Source organism: Salmo salar, chromosome 19 (assembly GCF_965601325.2).
Source record: "Salmo salar chromosome 19, fSalSal1, whole genome shotgun sequence".
NCBI lineage: Eukaryota > Metazoa > Chordata > Actinopteri > Salmoniformes > Salmonidae > Salmo > Salmo salar.
This window is the reverse complement of record NC_138309.1, coordinates 42,851,307-42,870,000: the sequence shown is the minus strand read 5'-3', so window position 1 is coordinate 42,870,000 and position 18,694 is coordinate 42,851,307. Positions and strand designations below refer to the sequence as shown.

Sequence of the window (18,694 nt, the reverse complement as noted above, 5' to 3'; positions counted from 1 at the left end):
CCCCGATACTAGTCTACAGACAGACTGTAATACCCCCGTCCCCCTCACTGTGAGTAACACCCTCCTTCAGGGAAATCACTGGATGTGTTTTTTTCATTTTCAGATGGATTAGTGCAGTGTTGGTGCAGTTAAATGTCCAAAACAATAGGCTACTGCTTTCTATCCAAAATGCATGAGCAAAATACCATACACACAATCACACAAGTTTATTATCACTGTGTAAACAGTGAGCTACTGGAATACAGAAACACTTAAACAGCAAAAACAGACCTGGGAACAGACTACAAGATAGCAGCATCTAACAGCACAGATTATAGCTGGTAGTAGCAGCCTATGGTAGCCAGCCAATCAGTAAGTCTCTGCCATCCCTGGTCTTACCGGTGCTTCAGCCGCGATGGCGCTGGTCTCATTCCCCATGGTGGATCAGAGGGCTTCAGGGCAGGAAGGCAGGACTGTGGTGCCCAAGCCTTAGCCCTGTCACATCAGCTGGAGCTGGCTGAAACACAGCAACACAGCAGCACCTTCAGCCTGACAACAGATCACTAACAGATCACTAACAGATCACTACCTTCAGCCTGACAACAGATCACTAACAGATAACTACCTTCAGCCTGACAACAGATCACTAACAGATCACTACCTTCAGCCTGACAACAGATCACTAACAGATCACTACCTTCATTATAACCACAGATCACTAACAGATCACTAACAGATCACTACCTTCATTATGATCACATATCACTAACAGATCACTACCTTCATTATGACCACAGATCACTAACAGATCACTACCTTCATTATGACCACAGATCACTAACAGATCACTAACAGATCACTACCTTCATTATGACCACAGATCACTAACAGATCACTAACAGATCACTACCTTCATTATGACCACAGATCACTAACAGATCACTACCTTCATTATGACAACAGATCACTAACTGATCACTAATAGAACACTACCTTCATTATGACCACAGATCACTAACAGAACACTACCTTCATTATGACATCAGATCACTAACAGATCACTACCTTCATTATGACCACAGATCACTAACAGATCACTACCTTCATTATGACCACAGATCACTAACAGATCACTACCTTCATTATGATCACAGATCACTAACAGATCACTACCTTCATTATGACCACAGATCACTAACAGATCACTACCTTCATTATGATCACAGATCACTAACAGATCACTACCTTCATTATGACCAAAGATAACTAACAGATCACTAACAGATCACTAAAAGATCACTAACAGAACACTACCTTCATTATGACCACAGATCACTAACAGATCACTACCTTCATTATGACCAAAGATCACTAGCAGATCACTAACAGATCACTACCTTCATTATGACCACAGATCACTAACAGATCACTAACAGATCACTACCTTCATTATGACCACAGATCACTAACAGAACACTACCTTCATTATGACCAAAGATCACTAACAGATCACTACCTTCATTATGACCACAGATCACTAACAGATCACTAACAGATCATTAAAAGATCACTAACAGAACACTACCTTCATTATGACCACAGATCACTAACAGATCACTACCTTCATTATGACCAAAGATCACTAGCAGATCACTAACAGATCACTACCTTCATTATGACCACAGATCACTAACAGATCACTACCTTTATTATGACCACAGATCACTAACAGATCACTACCTTCATTATGACCAAAGATCACTAACAGATCACTAACAGATCACTACCTTCATTATGACCACAGATCACTAACAGATCACTACCTTCAGAACATACACAGAGAGAGTGGAACTGAAGGGTAGCAGTAATCTGTAATAAAGTCTATTGGCTGAAGGGAACCGTAATCTGTAATTAAATCTTTTGGCTGAAGGGTAACAGTAATCTGAAATAAAGTCTATTGGCTGAAGGGTAGCAGTAATCTGTAATAAAGTCTATTGGCTGAAGGGTAGCAGTAATCTGTAATAAAGTCTATTGGCTGAAGGGTAGCAGTAATCTGTAATAAAGTCTATTGGCTGAAGGGTAGCAGTAATCTGTAATAAAGTCTATTGGCAGAAGGGTAGCAGTAATCTGTAATAAAGTCTATTGGCTGAAGGGTAGCAGTAATCTGTAATAAAGTCTATTGGCTGAAGGGTAGCAGTAATCTGTAATAAAGGCTATTGGCTAAACCCTCACACTGTCACCAGCACAGCAGCAGAATGAATAGGTCAATGGCAGTAGCAGAAGATAGATGGAGAGAGAGATTGAAGGGACGCTGTGGTCTGTAGTCTGTGGTCTTTGGTCTGCAGTCTGTAATCTGTGGCCTGTGGTCTGTGGCCTGAGGTCTGTGGTCTGTGGCCTGTGGCCTGAGGTCTGTGGTCGGTGGTCTGTGGTCGGTGGTCTGAGGTCTGTGGTCGGTGGTCTGTAGTCGGTAGTCGGTGGTCTGTGGTCTGTGGTCTGTAGACTGTGGTCTGTAGTCTGTGGTCTGTAGTCTGTAGTCTGTAGTCTGTGGTCTGTAGTCTGTGGTCTGTGGTCTGTAGTCTGTGGTCTGTGGTCTTTACTCAACTTTGAGTATTACAACACCAGCGGATGGTATCATCCTCTAGCCGGATACCAGATCTGAAAATAACCATGGACTTGACAGCTAAGACAGCACAAACACAGGGCGTCAGCTAGTCTAGCAGTTAAGAGTGTTGGGCCAGTAACTGAACGGTCGCTGGTTCGAATCCCCAAACAGACAAGGTTAAAAATCTGTCAACGTGTCCTTGAGCAAAGCACCTAACCCTAATTGCCTCCTGTAAGTCATTCTAGATAAAAGTCTGCTAAATGACTCAAATATAAAAGTAACATATCGGGAATGAGGAAAACCATTCCTCGACGCATTCTGACTTCACAGTGGTGGCTATACTTCCTAGACACTGAATCATCAATGTAGTCTGGTTTATACTGTAGTCTGGTTTATACTGTAGTCTGGTTTATACTGTGGCATGGTTTATACTGTAGTCTGGTTTATACTGTAGTCTGGTTTATACTGTAGTCTTGTTTATACTGTGGCCTGGTTTATACTGTAGTCTGGTTTATACTGTAGTCTGGTTTATACAGTAGTCTGGTTTATACTGTAGTCTGGTTTATACTGTAGTCTGGTTTATACTGTAGTCTGGTTTATACTGTGGCATGGTTTATACTGTAGTCTGGTTTATACTGTAGTCTGGTTTATACTGTAGTCTTGTTTATACTGTGGCCTGGTTTATACTGTAGTCTGGTTTATACTGTAGTCTGGTTTATACTGTAGTCTGGTTTATACTGTGACATGGTTTATACTGTAGTCTGGTTTATACTGTAGTCTGGTTTATACTGTAGTCTGGTTTATACTGTGACATGGTTTATACTGTAGTCTGGTTTATACTGTAGTCTGGTTTATACTGTAGTCTGGTTTATACTGTAGTCTGGTTTATACTGTGGCATGATTTATACAGTAGTCTGGTTTATACTGTAGCCTGGTTTATACTGTAGCCTGGTTTATACTGTAGCCTGGTTTATACTGTAGTCTGGTTTATACTGTAGCCTGGTTTATACTGTAGTCTGGTTTATACTGTAGTCTGATTTATACTGTAGTCTGGTTTATACTGTAGTCTGGTTTATACTGTAGTCTGGTTTATACTGTGGCATGGTTTATACTGTAGTCTGGTTTATACTGTAGCATGGTTTATACTGTAGTCTGGTTTATACTGTAATCTGGTTTATACTGTGGCATGGTTTATACAGTAGTCTGGTTTATACTGTAGCCTGGTTTATACTGTAGTCTGGTTTATACTGTAGCCTGGTTTATACTGTAGCCTGGTTTATACTATAGTCTGGTTTCTACTGTAGCCTGGTTTCTACTGTAGTCTGGTTTATACTGTAGTCTGGTTTATACTGTAGCATGGTTTATACTGTAATCTGGTTCATACTGCAGTCTGGTTTATACTGTAGTCTGGTTTCTACTGTAGCCTGGTTTATACTGTAGTCTGGTTTATACTGTAGCATGGTTTATACTGTAATCTGGTTTATACTGTAGCATGGTTTATACTGTGGCATGGTTTATACTGTAGTCTGGTTTATACTGTAGTCTGGTTTATACTGTAGTCTGGTTTCTACTGTAGTCTGGTTTATACTGTGGCATGGTTTATACTGTGGCATGGTTTATACTGTAGTCTGGTTTATACTGTAGTCTGGTTTATACTGTAGTCTGGTTTCTACTGTGGCATGGTTTATACTGTAGTCTGGTTTATACTGTAGTCTGGTTTATACTGTAGCCTGGTTTATACTGTAGCCTGGTTTATACTGTAGTCTGGTTTATACTGTGATCTCGTTTGTACTGTAGTCTGGTTTGTGCTGTAGTCTGGTTTAATGTTGCCTGGTTTAAACTGTGGCCTGTTTTAAGCAGAACGAATGCTGTGACCTGGTTTATACTGCGTCTCTGCGGCCTGGTTTAACCAGAATGAATGCTGTGGCCTGGTTTATACTGCGTCTCTGCGGACTGGTTTAACCAGAATCAATGCTGTGGCCTGGTTTAACCAGAATGAATGCTGTGGCCTGGTTTACCAGAATGAATGCTGCGGCCTGGTTTAACCAGAATGAATGCTGTGGCCTGGTTTAACCAGAATGAATGCTATTGCTCAGACAACATTTCTTACCTCCTTAATATCTGAATCTTTCTTGTATGGCTACTAAGGTGCAGGTGCCTTAATTTGTCTTAATGTGTTTAATAACATGTGTTTGTCATTTGTATGTGTTCTGTCCTTGTAAGTTATTGATGATGCTGAGTGATAAAACAATTTCCCAAGCAGGGATCAATAAAGTAACACTCTACTATTGTTTCACTTTCTGTTCAGTCTGGTTAACCAGGCTATCGTCACTGAGATGCATTACGTCACGTTGAATAAATTCATCACCGGTCGGTCACATTCTGCACCAATCAGCTAACCCTGGCCAGCAGTCACCTGACCTCATCCTCCCTCAGTGACTTCACTATTTTAGTGAGGTCATATCACCCCTTTGTCGTACCATGACTCAAGTAACTTAAGGGGGAGGATGAGAGGCGCAGACACAGTACTGTATCTGACTGAAACAGGTGGTACAACTAGGGGAAAGTCCATCTTCTGGTGTGTGTCTAGAAAAACATGAACTCTAATTTGCTCAAGTCTCTCTCGGAGTGGTTAGCGTGCGTGTGCGTATCAGTGGAGGCTCCTCAGAAGAGGAAGGGGAGGACCATCATCAATGAATTTCATAAAAATAAAAAATAACCTATCAGAGCTCTTGCAGCATGAACTGACATGTTGTCCACCCAATCAAAGAATCAGAGGATGAATCTAGTACTGAAAGCATAAGCCACAGCTAGCTAGCACTGCAGTGCATAACATGAGTAGCTGACTCAAAGAGAGAAAGACAACAGTTGAACAGTTTTGAACAAATTAATTTCTTAAAAAAATGAAAGAGAAGCAAGAAAGAGAGAGATAGAGAGATACAGCGCCTTCGGAAAGTATTCAGACCCCTTTACTTTTTCTACATTTTTTTTATGTTACAGCCTATTCTAAAATGGATATAACAAAAAAGAATCCTCAGCAATCTATACACGATACCCCATAATGACAAGCAAAAACAAGTTTTTAATGTTTGCAAATTTATTACAAATAAAAACAGAAATACCTTATTTACATAAGTGTTCAGACCCTTTGCTATGAGACTCTAAATTGAGCTCAGGTGCATCTTGTTTCCATTCATCATCCCTGAGATGTTTCTACAACTTGATTGGAGTCCACCTGTGGTAATTCAATTGATTGGACATGATTTGAAAAGGCACACACCTGTCTATATAAGGTCCCACAGTTGACAGTGCATGTCAGAGCAAAAACCAAGCCATGAGGTTGAAGGAATTGTCCGTAGAGCTCCGAGACAGGATTGTGTCAAAGCGCAGATCTGGGGAAGGGTACCAAACAATTTCTACAGTATTGAAGGTCACCAAGAACACAGTGGACTCCATCATTCTTAAATGGAACAAGTTTAGAACCACTAATGTTTTAATTAGCAAAAATTTCAAAAAACTAGTTTTTGCTTTGTCATTATGGGGTATTGTGTGTAGATTGACGAGGGGGAAAAAACTATTTAATCAATTTTAGAAATAAGGCTGTAACGTAACAAAATGTAGAAAAGTCAAGGGCTCTAATACTTTCCGAAGGCACTGTACATAGAGAGAGAGATTTCGTCATTGTGTTTCAGTTTCACTTACTGAGCTAGCAAATGCAGCTAGCTAATTTAGCTTACTCAAACACCCGGCTCAAACAGAGGGATATAAACTCTTGTTTACAACTGTTGGACTAATGATTACACCCTAGGTCAGCTAGATGCAGGCAAGAGTGTGCAAGGCGGTATTGGATGTGCCACTGTCTGTCCATCTGTCGCTGTCTGTCACCTCAAATTTTTGCTGTGTGCACCTACATTGTAAACTGTCATTCATAGGCTAGGTTGTAGCAACCTCAAAATGGATAAAAGGAAAATTTGAGCATCATGTAGTAGCCTAACTTATTGATGTTACATTGAGCTGAGTGAATGGAATATGAATGACAGTCATCCAATTTGCTGTAATATAAGGCCATGCTCATGAAAAAAGAAAACTGTCCTCCTCTCATCTTAAACGACACCAACCTCCACTGGTAAGTACAGTGAGGGGAAAAAAGTATTTGATCCCCTGCTGATTTTGTACGTTTGCCCACTGACAAAGAAATGATCAGTCTATAATTTTAATGGTAGGTTTATTTGAACAGTGAGAGACAGAATAACAACAACAAAAAAAATATAAATTGATTTGCATTTTAATGAGGGAAATAAGTATTTGACCCCCTCTCAATCAGAAAGATTTATGGCTCCCAGGTGTCTTTTATACAGGTAACGAGCTGAGATTAGGAGCACACTCTTTTTCTGCTAAGGGACTTCACCGCATCAAAGGGACAATGTACCATCAAATCTTGGGTGAGAACCTCCTTCCCTCAGCCAGGGCATTGAAAATGGGTCGTGGATGGGTATTCCAGCATGACAATGACCCAAAACACACGGCCAAGGCAACAAAGGAGTGGATCAAGAAGAAGCACATTAAGGTCCTGGAGTGGCCTAGCCAGTCTCCAGTCATTAATCCCATAGAAAATCTGTGGAGGGAGCTGAAGGTTCAAGTTGCCAAACTTCAGCCTCGAAACCTTAATGACTTGGAGAAGATCTGCAAAGAGGAGTGGGATAAAATCCCTCCTGAGATTTGTGCAAACCTGGTGGCCAACTACAAGAAACGTCTGACCTCTGTGATTGCCAACAAGGGTTTTGCCACCAAGTACTAAGTCATGTTTTGCAGAGGGGTCAAATACTTATTTCCCTCATTAAAATGCAAATCATTTTCTAACATTTTTGACATTCGTTTTTCTGGATTTCTTTGTTGTTATTTTGTCTCTCACTGTTCAAATAAACCTACCATTAAAATAATAGACTGATCATTTCTTTGTCAGTGGGCCAACATACAAAATCAGCAGGGGATCAAATACTTTTTTCCCTCACTGTATGTGACTGTGGCAGACTGACACAGCCCCTAAATCTGAAGTTTTGTAATCCTATGGGGTAAACCTCTCAGGGTAGGTGACAGATTGGCCTGTCTGTGGATATCCATCTGTATGTCTGCCTTGGGGACAAATAGAGAGCAGCAGTGAGGCGGTCAAATGCTAACCATGTGTATGTGACCAATAAAATTTGATATAATTTGATTTATACCAGCATCAAAAACCAGCTCCTATCATCAGATTAAATACCAGCATAAACAACCAGCTCCAATCATCAGATTAATACCAGTATCAACAACTAGCTCCTATCATCAGATTAAAACCAGCATCAACAACCAGCTCCTATCATCAGATTAATACCAGCATCAACAACCAGCTCCAACAACCAGCTCCTATCATCAGATTAATACCAGTATCAACAACCAGCTCCTATCATCAGATTAATACCAGCATCAACAACCAGCTCCTATCATCAGATTAATAACAGCATCAACAACCAGCTCCTATCATCAGATTAATACCAGCATCAACAACTAGCTCCAACAACCAGCTCCTATCATCAGATTAATACCAGCATCAACAACCAGCTCCAACAACCAGCTCCTATCATCAGCTAATACCAGCATCAACAACCAGCTCCAACAACCAGCTCCTATCATCAGATTAATACCAGTATCAACAAACAGCTCCTATCATCAGTTTAATACCAGTATCAACAACCAGCTCCAACAACCAGCTCCAATCATAAGATTAATACCAGTATCAACAACCAGCTCCTATCATCAGATTAATACCAGCTCCAACAACCAGCTCCTATCATCAGATGAATACCAGCTCCAACAACCAGCTCCTATCATCAGATAAATACCAGCATCAACAACCAGCATCAACAACCAGCTCCAATAACCAGCTCCTATCATCAGATTAATACCAGCATCAACAACCAGCTCCTATCATCAGATTAACACCAGTATCAACAACCAGCTCCAACAACCAGCTCCTATCATCAGATTAATACCAGTATCAACAACCAGCTCCAATCATCAGATTAATACCAGTATCAACAACCAGCTCCAACAACCAGCTCCAACAACCAGCATCAACAACCAGCTCCAACAACCAGCTTCAACAACCAGCTCCTATCATCAGATTAATACCAGTATCAACAACCAGCTCCTATCATCAGATTAATACCAGTATCAACAACCAGCTCCAACAACCAGCTCCTATCATCAGATTAATACCAGTATCAACAACCAGCTCCTATCATCAGATTAATACCAGCATCAACAACCAGCTCCTATCATCAGATTAATACCAGCATCAACAACCAGCACCAACAACCAGCTCCTATCATCAGATTAATACCAGTATCAACAACCAGCTCCTATCATCAGATTAATACCAGCATCAACAACCAGCTCCTATCATCAGATTAATACCAGCATCAACAACCAGCTCCAACAACCAGCTCCTATCATCAGATTAATACCAGCATCAACAACCAGCTCCAACAACCAGCTCCTGTCATCAGATTAATACCAGCATCAACAACCAGCTCCAACAACCAGCTCCTATCATCAGATCAATACCAGTATCAACAACCAGCTCCTATCATCAGATTAATACCAGCATCATCAACCAGCTCAACCAACCAGCTCCGATCATCAGATTAATACCAGCTCCAACAACCAGCTCCAATCATCAGATTAATACCAGCATCAACAACCAGCTCCAATCATCAGATTAATACCAGCTCCAACAACCAGCTCCAATCATCAGATTAATACCAGCATCAACAACCATCTCCTATCATCAGATTAATACCAGTATCAACAACCAGCTCCAACAACCAGCTCCAATCAACAGATTAATACCAGCATCAACAACCAGCTCCTATCATCAGATTAATACCAGTATCAACAACCAGCTCCTATCATCAGATTAATACCAGTATCAACAACCAGCTCCAATCATCAGATTAATACCAGTATCAACAACCAGCTCCAACAACCAGCTCCTGTCATCAGATTAATACCAGTATCAACAACCAGCTCCTATCATCAGATTAATACCAGCTCCAACAACCAGCTCCTATCATCAGAAACATACCAGCATCAACAACCAGCATCAACAACCAGATCCAACAACCAGCTCCTATCATCAGATTAATACCAGCATCAACAACCAGCTCCAACAACCAGCTCCTATCATCAGATTAATACCAGTATCAACAACCAGCTCCAATCATCAGATTAATACCAGTATCAACAACCAGCTCCAACAACCAGATCCTATCATCAGATTAACACCAGTATCAACAACCAGCTCCAACAACCAGCTCCTATCATCAGACTAATACCAGCATCAACAACCAGCTCCAATCATTAGATTAATACCAGTATCAACAACCAGCTCCAACAACCAGCTCCTATCATCAGACTAATACCAGTATCAACAACCAGCTCCAACAACCAGCATCAACAACCAGCTCCTATCATCAGATTAATACCAGCATCAACAACCAGCTCCTATCATCAGATTAATACCAGCATCAACAACCAGCTCAAACAACCAGCTCCTATCATCAGATTAATACCAGTATCAACAACCAGCTCCTATCATCAGATTAATACCAGCATCAACAACCAGCTCCAACAACCAGCTCCTATCATCAGATTAATACCAGTATCAACAACCAGCTCCTATCATCAGATTAATACCAGCATCAACAACCAGCTCCTATCATCAGATTAATACCAGCATCAACAACCAGCTCCTATCATCAGATTAATACCAGCATCAACAACTAGCTCCAACAACCAGCTCCTATCATCAGATTAATACCAGCATCAACAACCAGCTCCAACAACCAGCTCCTATCATCAGCTAATACCAGCATCAACAACCAGCTCCAACAACCAGCTCCTATCATCAGATTAATACCAGTATCAACAAACAGCTCCTATCATCAGTTTAATACCAGTATCAACAACCAGCTCCAACAACCAGCTCCAATCATAAGATTAATACCAGTATCAACAACCAGCTCCTATCATCAGATTAATACCAGTACCAACAACCAGCTCCTATCATCAGATGAATACCAGCTCCAACAACCAGCTCCTATCATCAGATAAATACCAGCATCAACAACCAGCATCAACAACCAGCTCCAATAACCAGTTCCTATCATCAGATTAATACCAGCATCAACAACCAGCTCCTATCATCAGATTAACACCAGTATCAACAACCAGCTCCAACAACCAGCTCCTATCATCAGATTAATACCAGTATCAACAACCAGCTCCAACAACCAGCTCCAACAACCAGCATCAACAACCAGCTCCAACAACCAGCTTCAACAACCAGCTCCTATCATCAGATTAATACCAGTATCAACAACCAGCTCCTATCATCAGATTAATACCAGTATCAACAACCAGCTCCAACAACCAGCTCCTATCATCAGATTAATACCAGTATCAACAACCAGCTCCTATCATCAGATTAATACCAGCATCAACAACCAGCTCCTATCATCAGATTAATACCAGCATCAACAACCAGCACCAACAACCAGCTCCTATCATCAGATTAATACCAGTATCAACAACCAGCTCCTATCATCAGATTTATACCAGCATCAACAACCAGCTCCTATCATCAGATTAATACCAGCATCAACAACCAGCTCCAACAACCAGCTCCTATCATCAGATTAATACCAGCATCAACAACCAGCTCCAACAACCAGCTCCTGTCATCAGATTAATACCAGCATCAACAACCAGCTCCAACAACCAGCTCCTATCATCAGATCAATACCAGTATCAACAACCAGCTCCTATCATCAGATTAATACCAGCATCATCAACCAGCTCCACCAACCAGCTCCGATCATCAGATTAATACCAGCTCCAACAACCAGCTCCAATCATCAGATTAATACCAGCATCAACAACCAGCTCCAATCATCAGATTAATACCAGCTCCAACAACCAGCTCCAATCATCAGATTAATACCAGCATCAACAACCATCTATCATCAGATTAATACCAGTATCAACAACCAGCTCCAACAACCAGCTCCAATCAACAGATTAATACCAGCATCAACAACCAGCTCCTATCATCAGATTAATACCAGTATCAACAACCAGCTCCTATCATCAGATTAATACCAGTATCAACAACCAGCTCCTATCATCAGATTAATACCAGCATCAACAACCAGCTCCTATCATCAGATTAATACCAGCATCAACAACCAGCTCCTATCATCAGATTAATACCAGCTCCAACAACCAGCTCCTATCATCAGATTAATACCAGTATTAACAACCAGCTCCAATCATCAGATTAATACCAGTATCAACAACCAGCTCCAACAACCAGCTCCTATCATCAGATTAATACCGGCTCCAACAACCAGCTCCTATCATCAGATTAATACCAGTATCAACAACCAGCTCCAACAACCAGCTCCTATCATCAGATTAATACCAGTATCAACAACCAGCTCCAATCATCAGATTAATACCAGTATCAACAACCAGCTCCTATCATTAGATTAATACCAGTATCAACAACCAGTTCCTATCATCAGATTAATACCAGTATCAACAACCAGCTCCAACAACCAGCTCCTATCATCAGATTAATACCAGTATCAACAACCAGCTCCAATCATCAGATTAATACCAGTATCAACAACCAGCTCCTATCATCAGATTAATACCAGCATCAACAACCAGCTCCTATCATCAGATTAATACCAGTATCAACAACCAGCTCCTATCATCAGATTAATACCAGTATCAACAACCAGCTCCTATCATCAGATTAATACCAGTATCAACAACCAGCTCCAACAACCAGCTCCTATCATCATATTAATACCAGTATCAACAACCAGCTCCTATCATCAGATTAATACCAGTATCAACAACCAGCTCCTATCATCAGATTAATACCAGCATCAACAACCAGCTCCAATCATCCACCTACAAAAAAATCCTAATAGATACACATGATAACACCTCCCCTGCCACCTACTCATAACTGACACAACATTTTGAGGATATTCACAATCATGTAAACACACCATGTCAATAGATAACAAAGTCAAAAGACCATTAGAAAGAAACATCTCTCACCAAAGGCTACCTAAAGTCCTTTCTACCGGTAAACACTTCCTTCTGCCAGGAAATGACATACCAGTCCTTTCTACCAGTAAACACTTCCTTCTGCCAGGAAATGACATGCCAGTCCTTTCTACCAGTAAACACTTCCTTCTGCCAGGACATGACATGCCAGTCCTTTCTACCAGTAAACACTTCCTTCTGCCAGGACATGACATGCTAGTCCTTTCTACCGGTAAACATTTCTTTCTGCCAGGACATGACATGCCAGTCCTTTCTACCAGTAAACACTTCCTTCTGCCAGGATATGACATGCCAGTCCTTTCTACCGGTAAACATTTCTTTCTGCCAGGACATGACATGCCAGTCCTTTCTACCAGTAAACACTTCCTTCTGCCAGGATATGACATGCCAGTCCTTTCTACCAGTAAACACTTCCTTCTACCAGGACATGACATGCCAGTCCTTTCTACCATTAAACACTTCCTTCTGCCAGGACATGACATGCCAGTCCTTTCTACCGGTAAACACTTCCTTCTGCCAGGATATGACATGCCAGTCCTTTCTACCATTAAACACTTCCTTCTGCCAGGACATGACATGCCAGTCCTTTCTACCGGTAAACACTTCCTTCTACCAGGACATGACATGCCAGTCCTTTCTACCATTAAACACTTCCTTCTGCCAGGACATGACATGCCAGTCCTTTCTACCGGTAAACACTTCCTTCTGCCAGGATATGACATGCCAGTCCTTTCTACCATTAAACACTTCCTTCTGCCAGGACATGACATGCCAGTCCTTTCTACCGGTAAACACTTCCTTCTGCCAGGACATGACATGCCAGTCCTTTCTACCAGTAAACACTTCCTAGCAGTGTGGGATTCCGTGTTCTCATGTGACCGTAGAGAAGGAGACCAGATCTGGGTTCAAATACTAATTTCAAAATCATTTCAAGTACTGTATGTCTCTGTGATTAATTTAGCTTGCTTGGTGCAATGAAACCAATAGAAATGCCAACTCTGATCACATGGCACATTAGCCAGACTAAAGCAAACGCTCAAAGTATGTGAAATAATTTGATTAGCATTTTAACCCAGGTCTGAAGAGGACTGCGTGTATGGCCTATGGCTGGTGTGGTGTAAAGGTTAGTCAGAAGGAACTGACCTGAATATGAAACTGTTTATAAATAGATATGTATCCTGATCTGTTATATCCAACTCTACCCTGCAACCAGGCTGCTCTCTGTCACAATATCACTGTTTATACCCTCCTGTAGACCCTGATCTGTCATCTCCAACCAGGCTGCTCTCTGTCACAATATCACTGTTTATACCCTCCTGCAGACCCTGATCTGTCATCTCCAACCAGGCTGCTCTCTGTCACAATATCACTGTTTATACCCTCCTGCAGACCCTGATCTGTCATCTCCAACCAGGCTGCTCTCTGTAACAATATCACTGTTTATTCCCTCCTGCAGACCCTGATCTGTCATCTCCAATCAGGCTGCTCTCTGTCACAATATCACTGTTTATACCCTCCTGCAGACCCTGATCTGTCATCTCCAATCAGGCTGCTCTCTGTCACAATATCACTGTTTATACCCTCCTGCAGACCCTGATCTGTCATCTCCAACCAGGCTGCTCTCTGTCACAATATCACTGTTTATACCCTCCTGCAGACCCTGATCTGTCATCTCCAACCAGGCTGCTCTCTGTAACAATATCACTGTTTATACCCTCCTGCAGACCCTGATCTGTCATCTCCAACCAGGCTGCTCTCTGTCACAATATCACTGTTTATTCCCTCCTGCAGACCCTGATCTGTCATCTCCAATCAGGCTGCTCTCTGTCACAATATCACTGTTTATACCCTCCTGCAGACCCTGATCTGTCATCTCCAACCAGGCTGCTCTCTGTCACAATATCACTGTTTATACCCTCCTGCAGACCCTGATCTGTCATCTCCAACCAGGCTGCTCTCTGTAACAATATCACTGTTTATTCCCTCCTGCAGACCCTGATCTGTCATCTCCAATCAGGCTGCTCTCTGTCACAATATCACTGTTTATACCCTCCTGCAGACCCTGATCTGTCATCTCCAACCAGGCTGCTCTCTGTCACAATATCACTGTTTATACCCTCCTGCAGACCCTGATCTGTCATCTCCAACCAGGCTGCTCTCTGTAACAATATCACTGTTTATTCCCTCCTGCAGACCCTGATCTGTCATCTCCAATCAGGCTGCTCTCTGTCACAATATCACTGTTTATACCCTCCTGCAGACCCTGATCTGTCATCTCCAACCAGGCTGCTCTCTGTCACAATATCACTGTTTATTCCCTCCTGCAGACCCTGATCTGTCATCTCCAATCAGGCTGCTCTCTGTCACAATATCACTGTTTATACCCTCCTGCAGACCCTGATCTGTCATGTGTTTGCATCCTATTTTCTAATAAACCCTTATTCCACTTCCTAATGCATTGCTTGTGTTGTGAGATCTGTCCTATGCTTGACTGATGCAGTATCATTGACCCAGGAGAGCATTATAAAGTGACACTCATTTGAAGGAGGAAGATTGTCCCATTCATTATAGTACTCTGATATGTTTACTATCTTTAAATCATGTTATGTGGTCTGGCAGGCCACGCTCCTGTTGGGCCAGACTCTCTGACTCTGCAGGCCACGCTCCTGTTGGGCCAGACTCTCTGACTCTGCAGGCCACGCTCCTGTTGGGCCAGCCTCTCCTGTTGGGCCAGCCTCTTTGACTCTGCAGGCCACCCTCCTGTTGAGTCAGCCTCTCCTGTTGGGCCAGCCTCTCTGACTCTGCAGGCCACGCTCCTGTTGGGCCAGACTCTCCTGTTGGGCCAGCCTCTCTGACTCTGCAGGCCACCCTCCTGTTGAGCCAGCCTCTCTGACTCTGCAGGCCACGCTCCTGTTGGGCCAGACTCTCCTGTTGGGCCAGCCTCTCTGACTCTGCAGGCCACCCTCCTGTTGAGCCAGCCTCTCCTGTTGAGCCAGCCTCTCTGACTCTGCAGGCCACCCTCCTGTTGGGCCAGACTCTCCTGTTGGGCCAGCCTCTCTGACTCTGCAGGCCACCCTCCTGTTGAGCCAGCCTCTCTGACTCTGCAGGCCACCCTCCTGTTGGGCCAGAATCTCCTGTTGGGCCAGCCTCTCTGACTCTGCAGGCCACCCTCCTGTTGAGTCAGCCTCTCCTGTTGGGCCAGCCTCTCTGACTCTGCAGGCCACGCTCCTGTTGGGCCAGCTTCTCCTTTTGGGCCAGCCTCTGTGACTCTGCAGGCCACGCTCCTGTTGGGCCAGCCTCTCTGACTCTGCAGGCCACCCTCCTGTTGGGCCAGCCTCTCCTGTTGGGCCAGCCTCTCTGACTCTGCAACACTATGTGTGTGATTGCAGGGTAATTTCACCCTCTCTCTCTTGTGTTCATATTTGGGTGTGTGTGTGCATGTAGTTATAACTGTGTGTGTGTAGTTATGTGTGTCTGTGTCCATGTGTGACGTGTTAAAAGTGTTAATGTTTGTTTGGACAGCGCGGAATGATCTCTAGTACAAATCATATGATAAAACTCTGTGTGCTGCCAAGACTTTCCATCACCTCATCAAGGGCCTGTCCATCATTCACTACAGCCCATCTCTTAAGCCCCAGGTTTCTGGTGACAACCAAGCACTGTATCCCTCGCTACTTAGTGTGCATAATGATTCTCCCAAGTGTGCACTTTTAGGCCAATTCTAATGCTTGGTGGCCCATTTTTATTTTATTTAACCTTTATTTAACTAGGCCAGTCAGTTAAGAACAAATTCTTATTTACGATGACAGCCTAGGAACAGTGGGTTAACTGCCTTGTTCAGGAGCAGGACAGATTTGGACCTTGTCAGCTCAGGGACTTGATCTAGCAGCCTTTCGGTTACTGGCCCAACGCTCTAACCACTAGGCTACCTGCTGCCATTCTAATGTTTGTTGGCCAATTCTAATGCTTGTTGGCCATTGCCAGGCCAATACTTACGGGGAGTGTACAAGTGCACACTTTGGCAGAACGGTGGAGAATTTGGGTCGTCTTGGACTCAAAGATGACAACACACAGCTTATACCATCCCACTGGTGCACTAAAGTGTTCCTGACTCAAACATGACCGCTCCTGCAACTCAGTGACTGACAAAGTAGAGTTTTGCTCATATCTGGTACCACATGGGCTTATGTCCTGATGTGGTTTAAAGCCACTGTAATGCTAGATTTGCAAACACTCTCCATTTTAGTCACAGATTTAAAGCATGCAACAACACAGCCCTGTGTTAAAATGCTGTCTTAATAATGACGATCTGAGATCAAGGTGCCTCTAAAGAATAAATATTCCAAACTGTCCGCAGGGAATCTAATGTGTTATGTCAATCTGAAACACAGCATCTGCAAAGTAGTTCAGAGTACCAGGAAACCACTCAAACTTACTTTTCACTAAGCACATGAGAAACACATGAGAAGCACATGAGAAACACACGAGAAGAACACGAGAATCACACGAGAAGAACACGAGAAGCACACGAGAAACACACGAGAAACACACGAGAAGCACATGAGAAACACACGAGAAACACACGAGAAACACACGAAAAACACACGAGAAGCACATGAGAAACACACGAGAAGCACATGAGAAACACACGAGAAACACATGAGAAACACATGAGAAACACACAAGAAGCACATGAGAAACACATGAGAAGCACATGAGAAACACACGAGAAACACATGAGAAACACATGAGAAACACACAAGAAGCACATGAGAAACACACGAGAAACACATGAGAAACACACGAGAAACACATGAGAAACACAACTGAAAACATGACAACAACACTGAGAAAGGACAACGGAAAGTCACAAAGATCTTCAACTCACCAACACTAACAAGATGTACTACAATATTATTCCATTCACAGGTTCCGATGCGACCTCGTTCAGTCAATGATATAGTTACAAGTGTTACTTGAGGCCGCTGTCTATCTCTCTCACACCTACTCGCACTGAGAAGCACTGCATTGCTGTGTTGCTATATCTGTTCTGTTCTCAGCAGCTCTGAAAAGGACGGAGGGAAGGACGTCGCGAGGGGGATAGGGAGGGAGGGAGGGAAGGAGGCATGCAGGGAGGCAGGTGATAGGTGGAGAGGTGAACTGAACGCAGGAGTGGGAGGAGGGAGAGAGGCAGGGGAGAGGGATAGAGGCAGGGGAGAGGGGGAGAGGCAAGGGAGGGGGGAGCAGAACTGGACCTGGAGAGGACATGTCTGCTAATGTCAGCGGGGGTGGGAGAGGGAGGGGGAGAGGTGGTGGGGGGGAGAGGGGGTGAAGGGGTTGCTCTGACGGCATGAGGATGCCGGTGAGTCAGCTGAGGTGGACAGGGGCCAGAGGGGGCAGAAGGGGGCGAGGAGGGGGAAGAAGGGGGCCAGGAGGGGGCAGAATGGGGATAGGAGGGGGCAGAATGGGGACAGGAGGGGGCAGAATGGGGACAGGAGGGGGCAGATGGGAACAGGAGGGGGCAGAATGGGTGGGGGGGGACGGGGGACAGGGGGCTGTTGTGTTCTTACTACTACACAAACAGTAATAATAATACTTGAAACAGAGAATGTTTACATGACTTTATCATTCAAACTAAAGTTTCAAGCATAGAACATTCATGGCAGGCGCAGTACTCAATTAGTATCAATGCTCTAGGTTCCACAGTAACAACATAAAGTAGTGCCTAGGATAAATGTTATATAATGGTATCACATTATATCATACATAACAGGGCCTAACTAGATAGCACTGTCAAGATAGCACTGCCTTCGGAATAAATTCAGACCCCTTGACTTTTTCCACATTTTGTTACGTTACTTTGTTGAAGTACTTTTGGCAGCGATTACAGTATTCTTGGGTATGACGCTACAAGCTTGGCATACATGTATT

The 18,694-nt window shown here is 43.2% G+C and overlaps 1 protein-coding gene across 7 annotated transcripts in view; it reads right to left on the bottom strand.

The window, feature by feature from the left end:
- Positions 1–18,694, bottom strand: part of LOC106578818 (uncharacterized) — a 217,957-nt gene that overhangs the window by 182,456 nt on the left and 16,807 nt on the right. Inside the window, exons 1-2 of one of the 7 annotated variants that reach the window (XM_082965734.1) lie at positions 17,652–17,816; positions 379–496 (exon numbers count right to left, since the gene is read on the bottom strand). The exons of the other annotated variants lie outside the window; for them this stretch is intronic. Coding sequence (XP_082821860.1) covers positions 379–417 — 39 coding nt within the window. The 5' untranslated portion in view covers positions 418–496; positions 17,652–17,816. Of the gene's footprint in view, positions 1–378; positions 497–17,651; positions 17,817–18,694 lie in introns of those variants that run through there. 7 annotated transcript variants of the gene reach the window in all.